Source organism: Leptodactylus fuscus, chromosome 8 (assembly GCF_031893055.1).
Source record: "Leptodactylus fuscus isolate aLepFus1 chromosome 8, aLepFus1.hap2, whole genome shotgun sequence".
NCBI lineage: Eukaryota > Metazoa > Chordata > Amphibia > Anura > Leptodactylidae > Leptodactylus > Leptodactylus fuscus.
In genome coordinates this window covers 65,279,934-65,293,188 of record NC_134272.1, presented here as the reverse complement: position 1 = coordinate 65,293,188, position 13,255 = coordinate 65,279,934, and the positions used below count along the sequence as shown (strand labels likewise).

The following is a 13,255-nucleotide window of genomic DNA, read 5'->3' as shown; positions in this document are numbered from 1 at the left end:
AGTCCAGGTGGCGATGGGCCGTGACCTGCTTGAAAAACCTAAAAGCGGTGATGTGTCTACAAAGTAACCGCATGTTAATTTCCGCATGGAAAATTTCAGCAGTGTAGATGAAATGTGTTACTCTCACCTACTTTGCTGGGTTTGTATTGCACTACAGATTTTCTCTCTATAAATCTGATACGCTACATGTACAGGTGGTTTCTATAGACTGTATATTCCAGTTGTACGTCAGTATCCAGATCTGCCATTATACATACTCGTGCATGGCTGCACACATGTATGTAATCCCATTCCTTGTAGCCACAAATCCCAAAAATGTAGTGCTCTGAATTTCACGCTACACAAAACGATGCAATTTCAGGCCTTTAATAAAAACTTCTGAAGACACTTGAACTCCATAAACCTTATGTGTGATGTTATTCGCATGACGGAGCATGTGTATTATAGTCACTACATTATTTATTCCACAATAGAGACTGAGGCGGAGCGTGGTGTGGATGTGTAGCACGGCGGCGAGTACTCCGCACACAGCTTCACACCTTCTTCCCACCCCCCAGCCTGACAATGCTGTTGCTAGGCTTTCTCCAATACCAGTGTCCTGGTTTTACCTTCACTTAAAGCTGAAGCATCCTTCTAAAATGTATGTCAGCTACAGAAAACTTATTTTCCTCTAATATTTTGCAGTAAATTCTACTTTATGTGGCTGTGGATGTGTAATGTGGATGGTAATAAACTGGGGGTTTAGTACGGACTCTCCCACCATTTATAAGGGCTAAGAGCAGGGGTAGGTTAGGAGACAGGCGCCGTCACTCAATTGTCACTCTCATACACTTTGGGTTTAGTTGCAGATGACCATGTGCTGGCTGTGATTCAATGACACGGCCAACACACGTGTGCTGCCCATGAACCAGCCATGCTTCTATGTCTCAATTCATTCAATGAATAGGAGCTGCGGAAGTAGGACCGGAAAACCAGTTAGGAATAGGACCAGTCCTAAATTTTGCTGCCCGGACAGTCAGCCCGCACACTGATCCGTGTAATACATGGTCATGTGCATTGACCGACAGGAATGAATGAATGAATGAATGAATGAATGAATGAATGGGAAAAACCATGACAGCACACCGAACTTGTCCACAGCTGTGTGCAAGGGGCCAAAAGTGACTTGTTCTGAGGTTTTTCAACCTTCAGTACGTCAATCATTTCAGCCAGTTTTACCTTTGCACAGCAAAAATCCCCCAGATCATAATACTGAAGGCGTATAGTTAAATAGTCACCAACTTTTCATCAAACTTTACATCAACAGGACGAGAAAATATAAGAAACTTTCTAATAGGTCAGAGAAAAATGCTTCTTTATCCACTGACTCTGACTTTCCCCCCTTCCCACTATATATGCATCCATGCTAAAAACCTGCTGAATCCATCTTGCTAGATCAAGACGGACTGCAGCTCTCAGAATTTATAGAGGTCTATACAGTGAGAATTAGGAACGAGTAGGAGCTGAGTAAGAGAGAAGAGACATGTTCAGAGATGTTAATGTAGCTAAAAGTTTTTAGATCTCCCCATTTAATTCATATCAACAAGTGGGGCCCAGTTCACGTCTGAGTTTGGTCTTCTGTTTGGGGAGTCCGCTTGAGGACCCCCTGAATGGAAAGCTATATACATTAGCTTAAAAAAAAAATCACATGGACCCCTTAGACTATAACAGGGTCCGTGTGGTTTCCGCACAAATCATGCAGAGAGAAAAGTGCCGCTTGCAGTACTTTTCTATCTGCATATTTCATGTAGAAACCACACGGACCCCATTATAATCTATTGGGTCCATATGGTTTCTTAGCTAACCGCTTTTTAATATGTATAGCTTTCCATTCGAGGGTTCCCAAGCGGGCTCCCCGAACGCAGGGGTGAACCATGGCTTTCTGCCGCCTGAGGCGGACGTCAGAAAGCGCCCCCCCGGAGGAGGGGGCGGGGCCGAGCAGAGGGGGTGAGGCAGAGCGGAGCGGAGCGAGCGTCTTTAGCAGGCAGAGAGCAGGCAGGGAGAGGGCCTGCTCTCTGCCTGAGCGTGAGGGGCGGCCGCTGGAGCAGTGCTGCTCCAGTGGCCTCCCCAATCCACCGCTCAGTGACGGTGACCCTAAGCCAGTCCAGGACAGCTTGTCCTGGACTGGCTTAGGTCAGCAAAAATGCCGCCCTCCCCGTGGCCCTGGCATAGCGCCGCCTGAAGCGGTCGCTTCAGGTCGCCTCATGGGAGGTGCGGCGCTGCCCGAACGGAATACCAAACTCAGATGTGAAGCGGGCCTGAATATCCTGTATGATCCTAGCAATGCTTCTGAATGAGTGTTGGGTACGCTTTAACATAGGCCTTCAATACCAGATCATTCAGAGTCCGACTGAGCACTTGATAGGGATGAAGTTACAATATTCTCCCCTTCTTCTACCAAATAGTCAGCCTGATGCAAACAATAGAGAGGCCACGGTCTCTTTCATCAGTCTGTTGTAGCAGCAGTGCAGGATATTGCAACTTTGTCACATTCAAGTTATTGTGCATAGAATTGTAGTTCTATAGCAACAGATGTAAAAAGCATTATGGCATGTAGGTCACATGCCATAATGACACAGATTAAAGCCAAGCAATGATACACTTGTTTATAACATACAGCCTATATACCAGTAATATGACTAACTTCATGGTATGTTTAGTGCAAACATGGCACACAGGTGGCAGAATCTAGTTCACTGCACAAGCGACTGCCATGTTTACAAGGGCCTTGAAGCATGGTTGTCTTCAGTGTCGTACTCACTTGCCAGATATTATACATCATACTCCTCCAACACTACGTTTTATACAGCTGAGAGCAGAGAAGGGGACTGGAGAGTAGGAAACTATGACCCTGTTCCAAATTCCACAAAAGGAAGGAGCCTGGAGCCTGAACAGATCACTGGCAAGCCTGCTGAAAATATATGACAATCCAATCTTATGTGCTTTCGTGAAGATCTACTACCGGGCTCATTATAATAATAATAATATCAATTTCCATGTGCTAGAAAGACGCTAAATATTCATCTATTGAAAAGACAGGTAGTAAAGTGAGAATTACATTTACACACTATTAGACATTATTTTACATCTTTACTGACCTCCATGTGACCAATTTTAAAATACGCTTTATTATTTCTAATACAGGTTGTAATCCCATTGTCATTGTGTAATCCATATAATATTATGTAAAGCGAGGGAGTTAATACTTCCGTCTTGTTACTGAACCGTATGATGTTTAGTAAGTAAGCATCTCCTCCCTTATGTATACAACCTCTGGTTATACGTAATCTGTAAGTGCTATATACATATCACCGGGCTCCTGCAAATACTATGAATAAGCAAAATTAATACGGCAAACTTTCTTTATAGAAAAAAAAATGTAAATACAAATTTTTTTATTTTTTTTACAAATAACCTGTTAACCAAAGGCCATAAACACTGATTATTCAGATCTGGAACACCTTGCTCACCTCACTACAAATCCCCAAATATCTTATAATCACCACCTTACAGTATAAGTGAGACGCCTAGATCTTCTGTAATTACCCATTGGCCGTGTAGGTTTTCTCCTCCGTACTATACAGAATCTACAATAACCTTGTAACTGGATAGTGGCCGTATATACAAAAACCTCCAAACCAATATTGGTGCACAGACTGCCACATTGCTGCAGATTTTAGATCATCATCCCTTTAATCTCACACTGGATCCAATAATATGTTTATAAATGCGTTGATTTTCTTAAAGGGAAATGCTGAGTCAGACATCTATTCATCGCACCATCTGCTCCCAGATCTGCAGTTATTGGTCTAACTACATTATCTGCTTTCTGCACGGACAACGCCATTAATGGTGCATGAAATTTCACTTTTGTGGACAAAGGCCTGTGAACTTAGCAGAACCTGTTCTACCTCTAGCGGGACTAGTTATATCACCTACCTGAGAGACACATTTATCATGGAGGGGCCAAACAGAAGCAATAGGATATGATGGCGTTGGTTAAAGGAGAAGGCCACAGCAGATTTGACCTTTGGCAATGCACACGGTGAAAATCGCGACCACTGTATCTGAACCAGACTTAAAGGGGTTGGGCAGGACTAGAAAACATGGCTGATTTCTTATTCTTCTCAGGAAGTGGCAAGTCCATTGGTCACATGGCCATGCTGCAGCTTGGGCTCATTATTTCACTGGGACTAAGGAGTAACTTTGCCACGTGACCATCAGACATTATGTCACTTCTTGAGAAGAAAGTAGCCATGTTTTCTATTCCTGTACAAATCTTTGACGTGAAAAACAGAACGGTCCTATAAATCAGGACTGAGAAGTTGGTAGGCCAAAGCACAGGCTCCTTTATTTTTCAGCAGCCCAACGGCTAAGAGCCATGATCACACAGGAGCAGTAAAAAAATCTCTAATTCATGATAACCAAATCATTACATTCCTATGAAATTAAATATGTAACGAACTATAACTCTAAATTATACAATAAATTACCAAAATCTGCCCCGACTCTGACGCTAGAGCCCGAGCTCTTTGGCCCCAGTCACTGACAGCTGCACATGAGACATCAGGGGTGTCAAAGTATTACTGAAACTTGGCAGCAGGGTCAAAACCATTTCACTGGCAGTAACCACCAGGGTAAGGAGCCATATCATTTAGTCACATATTTGACTTCCATTTAACCTCCCATACGGCTTCGTCCCATTTAGTATTCAGTGTGACTAGAAATGGCTGGGGTCCTTGTCTTGAAGTGCTCTTACACCTTTACCTGTCCATCTAATGTGCGTGAGGGTCACCAGCGGATATCATGACATGGTGGGCTTCATCCTTTACTCCTGCAAAAGCCAAGCCACTGCTAGGGAAGCCAAGGGGTCTAATATTAACTTTTCTCCATTGAAAACACATGCAGACATGCATAGGGGAGGGGAGGCAGGAGATATAACTGGGCTGTATAGATATCAGCTATCTAATGTTTATGTACACGTGCCTAGTCATTCCTAGGGTTTGTAACCATGAAACTAAGGTAGCTGTAACATACAGGCAGCCTGTTATTTCTCCAATGGCATACAGTAACAAACAGGCATTGTGAAAGTGATCGTATTCCAACTAGATCAATGTTATACATAGATACAATATCATCCAATCCATACTGTTACAATTCAGCCAGGTTAGATAACTACGGTACATATAGTTCAGTCCCATTTGGATGCATAAATGTATATAGTTAAAATATTCCTTAAAAAAAAAAAAAAAAACTTGTCTAAGAACTTAATAGAAACAAATGGAAGCAGGAGGATTATACTTCGCGACATCAAGGAAATTTCAACAAGGTCATTACCCTACATTATTTATGGACAAAAAGCACAAGCAGGAGGGGCAAGTGTCAACGTTTTTATGATTCTCTGAAACCATATAGCCTAAAGCACAATGTTTTATAACACAATACTAGTGCAGAGAATGAAACAGGAAGTACATGTGCCTTCTATATATATAACACATACACCTCGGCACTTGTACACCGCCATGCTATAGGCCTAACAATGGAGATGCAAGTCTTAACCCATTATAGTACCATCCTTACAAAGGAAAAAAAAAAACCATACAGATTGAAAATATAGGAATCAATGTCTAAGGATGTATGATAAAAGTTGTCAGAATATCAGAATTATTTTTAGGCTGGGGGGGGGGGGGGTGAGACTGTCTTGACAGAGACGTAAAGGGTTTAATTTATTCACAAATTTTGAAAGGTCCCCTAGGTAGGGAATAACTACTAGACTGATGGGAGTCAGACAGCTGACAACACAAGGGTCCCTTGTACCCATGCATGGCCCCTGAGTACAGGGCTTGATAATCTCCAGGTCCATAGAATGGAGCAGCACAAAGTCTGGCGTTCCATCCAGAGAGGGCATCCTCCATTCTTGTGATTGGTCAGACCCCAATCAATCAGTCATTCCCTACCTAGATGAAAATTACCAAAATAATCCTTTTAAGACACATCTAAGAAAAATCAGGGGAGTCTGCAAATTTCATCAATACTTATATATCTATAGAGGACACATGCCGTTGAGCCAAGGAATGATCGGACATGATGGATATTTTTCAGTCCAGTCCAATCCCAGAAGATAAGATGCAGCCAAAGGTGTCTGTGAGCAGCTTACCCTTTCTTTCCCCACTGAAAACACACGGACACAGATACAAGCAAGGAGTATGGGCACCTCCTTCTCATGCCCACTTGATCTATACATGTAAACTCAGGCAAGGCGAGTGTGCATGTTTGTTGAGAGAAATAGCTGACCTCTTCCGTATATAGTAACCACAAAAGGATCTATAATGGGATCTCAATTAAGAAAAAAGAATGGGATTGACTAGTAAAGTATGGCTTACATTGTACCCCTTGCTGTATGCATTATTAGGGCATACTCCACAGACAGAGGAATGACCACATCTTGCCTATTTAAAACCGTGGATGACACAAGTACCCATCAATATCCATGTGTGCCCCATCATTCTCTTTGGCCGCTGTAGGCCACAGTTTGCAGAAAACAGATTAAAGGACTCGCCCACAGTTACCTCTTCAGAACAAGACCCTCAATATGAGAAGGGATTGTCCGCTCAGCAAACTCTTCAAACTTTTCCAGCTCAACACAAAGCTGCACTTTATCAACAGCTGTCAAAACGCTACTGCAGACGTCTTGTGTGTCATGGATCCTAACAGAGCTGACAGTGAGCGGCTGTACTCTCATGTGACTTATACATCTTTAGTAGGAAATAGCCATTTTGTCAAACAGGTGCTGCCATAGAGGGTGACAGGACGTATATGACACTAAAGGGGGCAGGCCATGGTTTCTGCAACAGCTGATCAAATCATTCTATGCAGCAACATCCATTAGAAGTAAACAACAGATCGCATGAAAGAGCCCGTGTGCCCTCAGAGACGGCCACTTGATAAACTTGTATGACTTCTAGTACATTCGGAGATATACGCTGTCATAAAACTGCTGACTCAAAAAGAGAAAACTGCCTCCTAATCTCATTTTCTACATTCTGCTGACAGCCCAAAAGCCAAGAACAATAATATCCAACTAGTGTTTTTGAGCAGACACAGCTGGAGTAGTACTAACACCTATAGGTCCTGTTCAAACTACATTAGATTCCAGATGTATGATAGAAGTGGGTCCTTTTGATTTACAGCTTTAGGGCTAGTTCACACGGGGCACAGAATGGTGTATTTTGGTCCTGATTTTGATGCGGGAAGCCACATCAGAATAGGACCAAAATGCGCCTGCCGTGGCTCCGACAGTCGCAGCTTCCCCCTCCGAAGTAGGCACACATGAATGGGCCTAGTTCACAGGGTGCTACCGCGAGACGGACGCCACGGCTGAATCAGCCGCGAAATCCGCCTGAAGAAAGGAAGCTATCGGTCTGAATAGACCTCTATTGTGAGTGTTCGGATTCTGATGTGGATTCAGCGCCAAAATCTGTTCCCTCTTGCCCCATGTGAACGAGCCCTTACGTTTATTTATTATTTTTTTTTAAATGTAGATTGTGAGCCCCACACAGAGCTCCCAATGTACATTTTTCCCTATCAGTATGTCTTTGGAATATGGGATGGAAATCCATGCAAACACGGGAAGAACATACAAACTCCTTGCAGATGGTTTTTCTGCCCTTGGCGGGATTTGAACACCAGGACTCCAGCGCTGCAAGGCTGCAGTGCTAACCACTGAGCCACCATGTGGCCCCCTATTTTTGGGTATTTTACCTACAGGGTACAGAATAAAATTGCTGAGAAGTTTCCATTTTACAAAAGAAGACCACGCTTAAGTGAGTGACATGGTAGATTCGCTTCTCCGATCCCTGGAGATCGACTATTATGGCAGACAGAAGACTAAGCTAGAGGGGGAATTAGAATTACATGAAGTCACTGAAATAATGGCCAACCATCTAAATACATGGGCACTTTGGGACCACTAGAGAAGGAAACGCTCTTGCACAATTGCTCTTTCCGCTACTCACATGGACCATCCAGGACCATTATCTACTATATAAAATACCATAAACCAGGAATCTTAGACAGCAAACAAATATTTTATGAATCACACATAAGCTTTTTTTCTGGTCACATTTTTGTTATACAGATGTACTATCTTGTATAGGCCTTGGGCTAGGCCTTGTATCTTGTATAGGCCTTGGGCTAGCGGATGACATGTCTCACCTGTGAAAAGATGACTCCTTTCACACCACAAGCAAGGCTCAGATTTACTGTGCAGATACCAGGTGTTCTTCCTCTGATGTCTGTATAGAAACCATGACAGCGCCGACGTATGCGGTCGTGATAACGAATTAAGTGTCACATGAGGCAATGGGTGCACAGAATGGCTGTCAGGTGTTTGGATGGCATATGTAACTAAACCTGCAACATGGTTTACTATCAGGATGAGGAATCTCAGGCCTAAGCTACCTGATCTAATCATCAATTCATTTACTAATAGACATAAGTGTTGTAGCTAATAACCTTTCTTCACCTCACAGCGTCGGACAGATCGGCTCACAGACAAGCTGGGGCTGTGACAACAGGTGGTGATCTCCATCACCGTACAGAAAAACAACAACTCACAATGACAATGTTGAAAAGGGATTGCTACGTTGCACTCATTGCAGGTGGCTGCACAAATGTGGCCGGTGGTTGACCATCAAAAAAGAAGTCATGTTCTATTTCTTTCCAGTTTCACAAATCCCTCAAAACACTTAAATATAAAAGGGATCCAAAAAACTGGGCACCTCTCGGGTGCAAAATGGCTATGAAAACGTTTTCTAACATGGTCAAGTGAGTCTAGGCTTAATCATGAAGCAAGGAGGGGGCAAATTCTGTGGCTAGTGGTTTTTACAGAAAATCAGGATACGACGTTTAACTTTTCCCATAAGAAAATTAGACTATAAAACTATTTTCAGATGACTCAACACTAGCCCTGCTTTTAACAGTTTCCATACCTTGATGTGCTGCTATATAAAAGAGCGGGGGGAAAAAGTGCCATATGCCATGTGAACAGGATCCATATGAAACCGCTGTATGGATACCATATGGGTAATGTATCTGTTTCTAAACTACAGGTGAAATTTTCTGTAAACTGCAGAAACGCTCTCCATTTCTTTTTTTTAATATATATACAGAAGAAATCATGATCATATGGAAGCAGAGGAGAAAACAAACCACGTCATCACTGGTGCAGCTTGTCTATATGATACGGTTTTTTGATAACACTGCTAAACTGTCTAGGCCTTAGTTCACAAGAGAAAGAAAAGAAGATTATTTTGAACTGTTCTACTCACCCAAATACACCTGCAAAATGCCTCCCACTGACTTCACTGAAAATACACTTCATTGTTTAGAGGATGTGTCACTTTACGCAGTGTACTTAAAATACAGGCAGTTTGTTTAGCCAATTTTCCCATTGAAGTCAATGGAAGGGCTGAAAAAATACACAGAAAACATGCGTGATCTTATTTTTGTGTGTATTTTAAGCTTGATTTAGGCTAAGGCCCCCTGTAGAGTCCCGCAGCAAAAAGGTGCTGTGGGAAAAAACGTCGCCAGCAGCGCATCACGTTTATTCCCTCAGCGCTTTGCACTGAAAGTTCACATATGTTCCCTCTGCAGACTTTCTACTTCAATTATATCTATAAGGAAACCGCCAGCATTTCCGTAGGTATAATTGACATGCTGCAATTTGAAACACCGCAACGGTTTTGGAAACTGCAGCATGTCCGCTGCGCTGATTTTACCGCAAAGTAGGGATGATATTTGCCAGAATCCCACCCAATTTGCTTTGACTGTAAAACGCTGCATTTTTTGCAAGGTGTCCATGAAAACCCTTCCGCGGATTCCTACAGTAACTGCTTTTTTTTTGCAGATTAGGTTTCCGTTCAGGGGTCCGCAAGCAGGCTCCACGAATGGCAACCCATGTGCAAATGTGATCCGGGCCTTAGATAGGTTAGGGTCACCTGAATCAATCTGCACAGATAGGTTGTGTTACCTTATTACAGGCCACTTGATAACCTGCAAAACCGCTCATCCAGGGACAGCTAGTAACACGTTAGTGTTTTCACATAAGTGTTCGGGGATACCCTGGCATGTCATAAACATGTGAGCACTCCCTGAGGGTACTCATATACCTTTAACATCTGTCACTTGTACACTTGCTTGGCCGACAACTACTTCTCTCAACCTCCCCATACACATGCATGCTCTTTTCGGCTGAGGATGCTTGTGATCTAATGGGGAGTCAAAAGGTAAGCCACTGTGACCATGTTTTCTTTCCCTGAGACAGACAGATTGAGCACCGAAATGCAATCTGATCATTCCTTCCTCTAAATCATGAGGCCTTTTCCCACTGAAGTATACCTCGATGCATACTCTCCTGCATCAATGGACATGGAGAGACATAACCAGACACTGGGTGGTACAGTTGCTGAGGAAACCATATAATGCCCACAGTGTATTGTGCGCGACTTCTAATACTCAGAACCCGTGCACAGTTGTACAATATCAGATTGGGTAGGGAAATTATGCCTGTAAGGACACTTTAACCATAAAAAACATAATACTGTCAGACATTAGACAAAATGCAAAATGTATGTAGAATGCTAAATGGAAAATCACATATACTCCTAATATATTCAAGAGCATGCACAGAATAATGGGAGTTTACGGCAAATATTTACAGCAGTCCGCATTCCTCTGCTCCCACTGATGCATACAAAGCATTGTTCACAGTTAATACTTTTTATGGAATTGTTCTTTTAACAATGAGCTAACAGGGATGTCTTGAGAAAACCCAGGGGACACAAGCATATCCCTACCCGTCTGCCAAGACACCAGCACTATCCATATAATATAGAAAAGATGAATATTATTCCTGCAGACTAAAAGCATAAAGTAAACCGCCTGTAGCAATATACACTCAATGATACTTCATACAAATATTGATTTCTCCAGAGAGAACGGGTCACCTGACCAGGTAAGTATAACCACATGCCGGAAAACATATTGCACAGTATTGCATAGTGATGCTGCTAGTAGTGAACGTGTAAATTCTGACATATATATATATAAATATATATATAACATTACATAGGTGTAGAAACTATATATATATATATATATATATATATATATATATATATATATATTAAACAATACCAGTAGGATCTCAGATTTTTTTCTCCAAAAGGTAAAAAGCCAACACATTGCAGTAAGGTAGTAACAACATGCCAGGTGACCACATAAAGCACACTTACCTTCTATGGCTATAACATGCTCTCGGATTTGGTTCTGCAGTGCAGGTTCATCAAGTCGCTCCAAGAGTTCATATATTGAGTAGATATTGGGGTGCACAGATTCAAAACGCTGAATTTCAGCCCGAATGGCCGCCGAGTTGGCCAGCTGCTGCTGGTAGTTCATCTTTCCAAGGCTGGGGAGGGCCTCACATATCCAGCCTGGGGGTGCAATGTAATATATGTAGGGTAGATATAAAACAGGATGCAGAATGTCAGGGTGCAGCGATGGGGGACAGAGGTGAGAAAGGACCAGTAAATAGAATTAGAAAAGCATCCAGTAACAATGCTTAATATCATATACTGGCAGAGAAATCAGAAAAGAATTGGAAATGGAGATGTGGAAATCTTGAATGTGTTTGCATTAGTCAAGCCCTGTCAATGGACGTGACAGCTAATGTATAACATTGGCACATTTACAGCACACATGCTACATATACATTACGGTAAGGTCATATGAGGGGCATGGCTGCAATATGACAGGCATCTAATTATTATAATACAACATGTAAAGCTACTGACACATCTCTTAGAAGATCTATCAGTGGGCACATGGATAACAATTACCTGGCAGAGGCAGTGGAGAAGATGGGCTCAGGATATCTGAACTGGCACTGCAAAATGACAGTATAGAGGGAAGGGGGGCAAAAAGGAGAGAATGGAGAGAATATGAATGAGAGGAGGCTGTTCAGTAGGGGACCTATCTTGTGGATGGTATGGTGAATGCAGGGAAAAGAAATGAATATGTATTGGGGAGGTAACCAGATGAAAGGCAATAGGGAGGGCAAGCTGAGTGGAGAGGGGTCATCTGCTGAAGAGCACTGTGCACCAAAGAAGGGGGACTGGAGGGGGCACAGGCTGCACCGGGGTAACCACAGCAGGGCAGGAAGGGGGACTGTGAGGTTTGATGTACAGGGGTGATCTGGAGGTTGGGTATAGAGGAGGTGATCTAATGGAACATAGGGTGTATAGGGGTGATCTGATGGAGGGCAGGGTATACAGGGGTGATCTGGTAAGAGGCAGAGTATATAGGGGTGATCAGATGGCAGGCAGAGTATATAGGGGTGATCAGATGGCAGGCAGAGTGTACTGGGATAGGCAGGGGCAGCAGTCTCGATCCTTGAGCTTGCTCCAATGCTGTTAGTAAGCAGAGTCCTGCCGCCGCCCGGTGTACTGACGGTCTCCGGTGAGTGCTGGAGCCCCCAGTACCGTTTTCCCGGCTGTCTCTTTCTATTCCCTGCAAGACGGTGTCCCGATCCTGCTGTGTTTTCCTCTCTTCCTCCGTGAGTCTCTTCCCTTCTCTTCTCCTCCTCCTCCTCTCAGCCTCTCCTTCCTGTCTCCTCCCCCACTCTCCTGCATCACACTCGGAGGGTCTCCTGCAGCACTCTGACACTGGAGCAGTCTCTTCAGCTTGTGCTCTCTGGCATGGGAGTACTGAGGGGCTACAAGGTATATACCAGCCCTGTATACCAGCCTGTACACAAGCCCTACTCGGTGTATGAATGCACCCTAAGTATACAAGAGCTGCCTCTAATGGGCTCCTGGTCACTACTTGTATAGCATATCAATAGGTGGTGGTGGGACCCTCAGGACCCCTAATATATGGGACCTAGTCACACAACCATAAGGATACGTTCACATGTGACAGAAATTTCATATAACTGAATGGTGTTTATACAGTAAGTGCATTGTTCTTTACACATCCAATGTATCCAAATCACAGAACAGTGTGAATATACCTCAATTACCAACTGCTATAAAGGTCATGGGGGGTGAGAGTGTGCAGGGTTTTCTTTTTGTTTAACACAGGAATGCCCCCATTTCATAGACCACAAGACTTTTATAGGGCCCTGTTAAGACATTCAGGACTGCAAGATGGAGTTTGA

General features: G+C 43.2%; 1 protein-coding gene across 4 annotated transcripts in view; it reads right to left on the bottom strand.

Moving 5' to 3' along the window:
* Window positions 1–12,697, bottom strand: part of AGAP1 (ArfGAP with GTPase domain, ankyrin repeat and PH domain 1) — a 307,085-nt gene extending 294,388 nt beyond the window's left edge. For 3 of the 4 annotated variants that reach the window (XM_075283915.1, XM_075283917.1, XM_075283918.1), the window contains exon 1: window positions 11,334–12,490. In XM_075283915.1, coding sequence (XP_075140016.1) covers window positions 11,334–11,496 — 163 coding nt within the window. In that variant the 5' untranslated portion in view covers window positions 11,497–12,490. Of the gene's footprint in view, window positions 1–11,333 lie in introns of all 4 variants that reach the window. The other variant, XM_075283916.1, reaches the window with a different exon arrangement.
* Window positions 12,698–13,255: the final 558 nt, after the last annotated feature.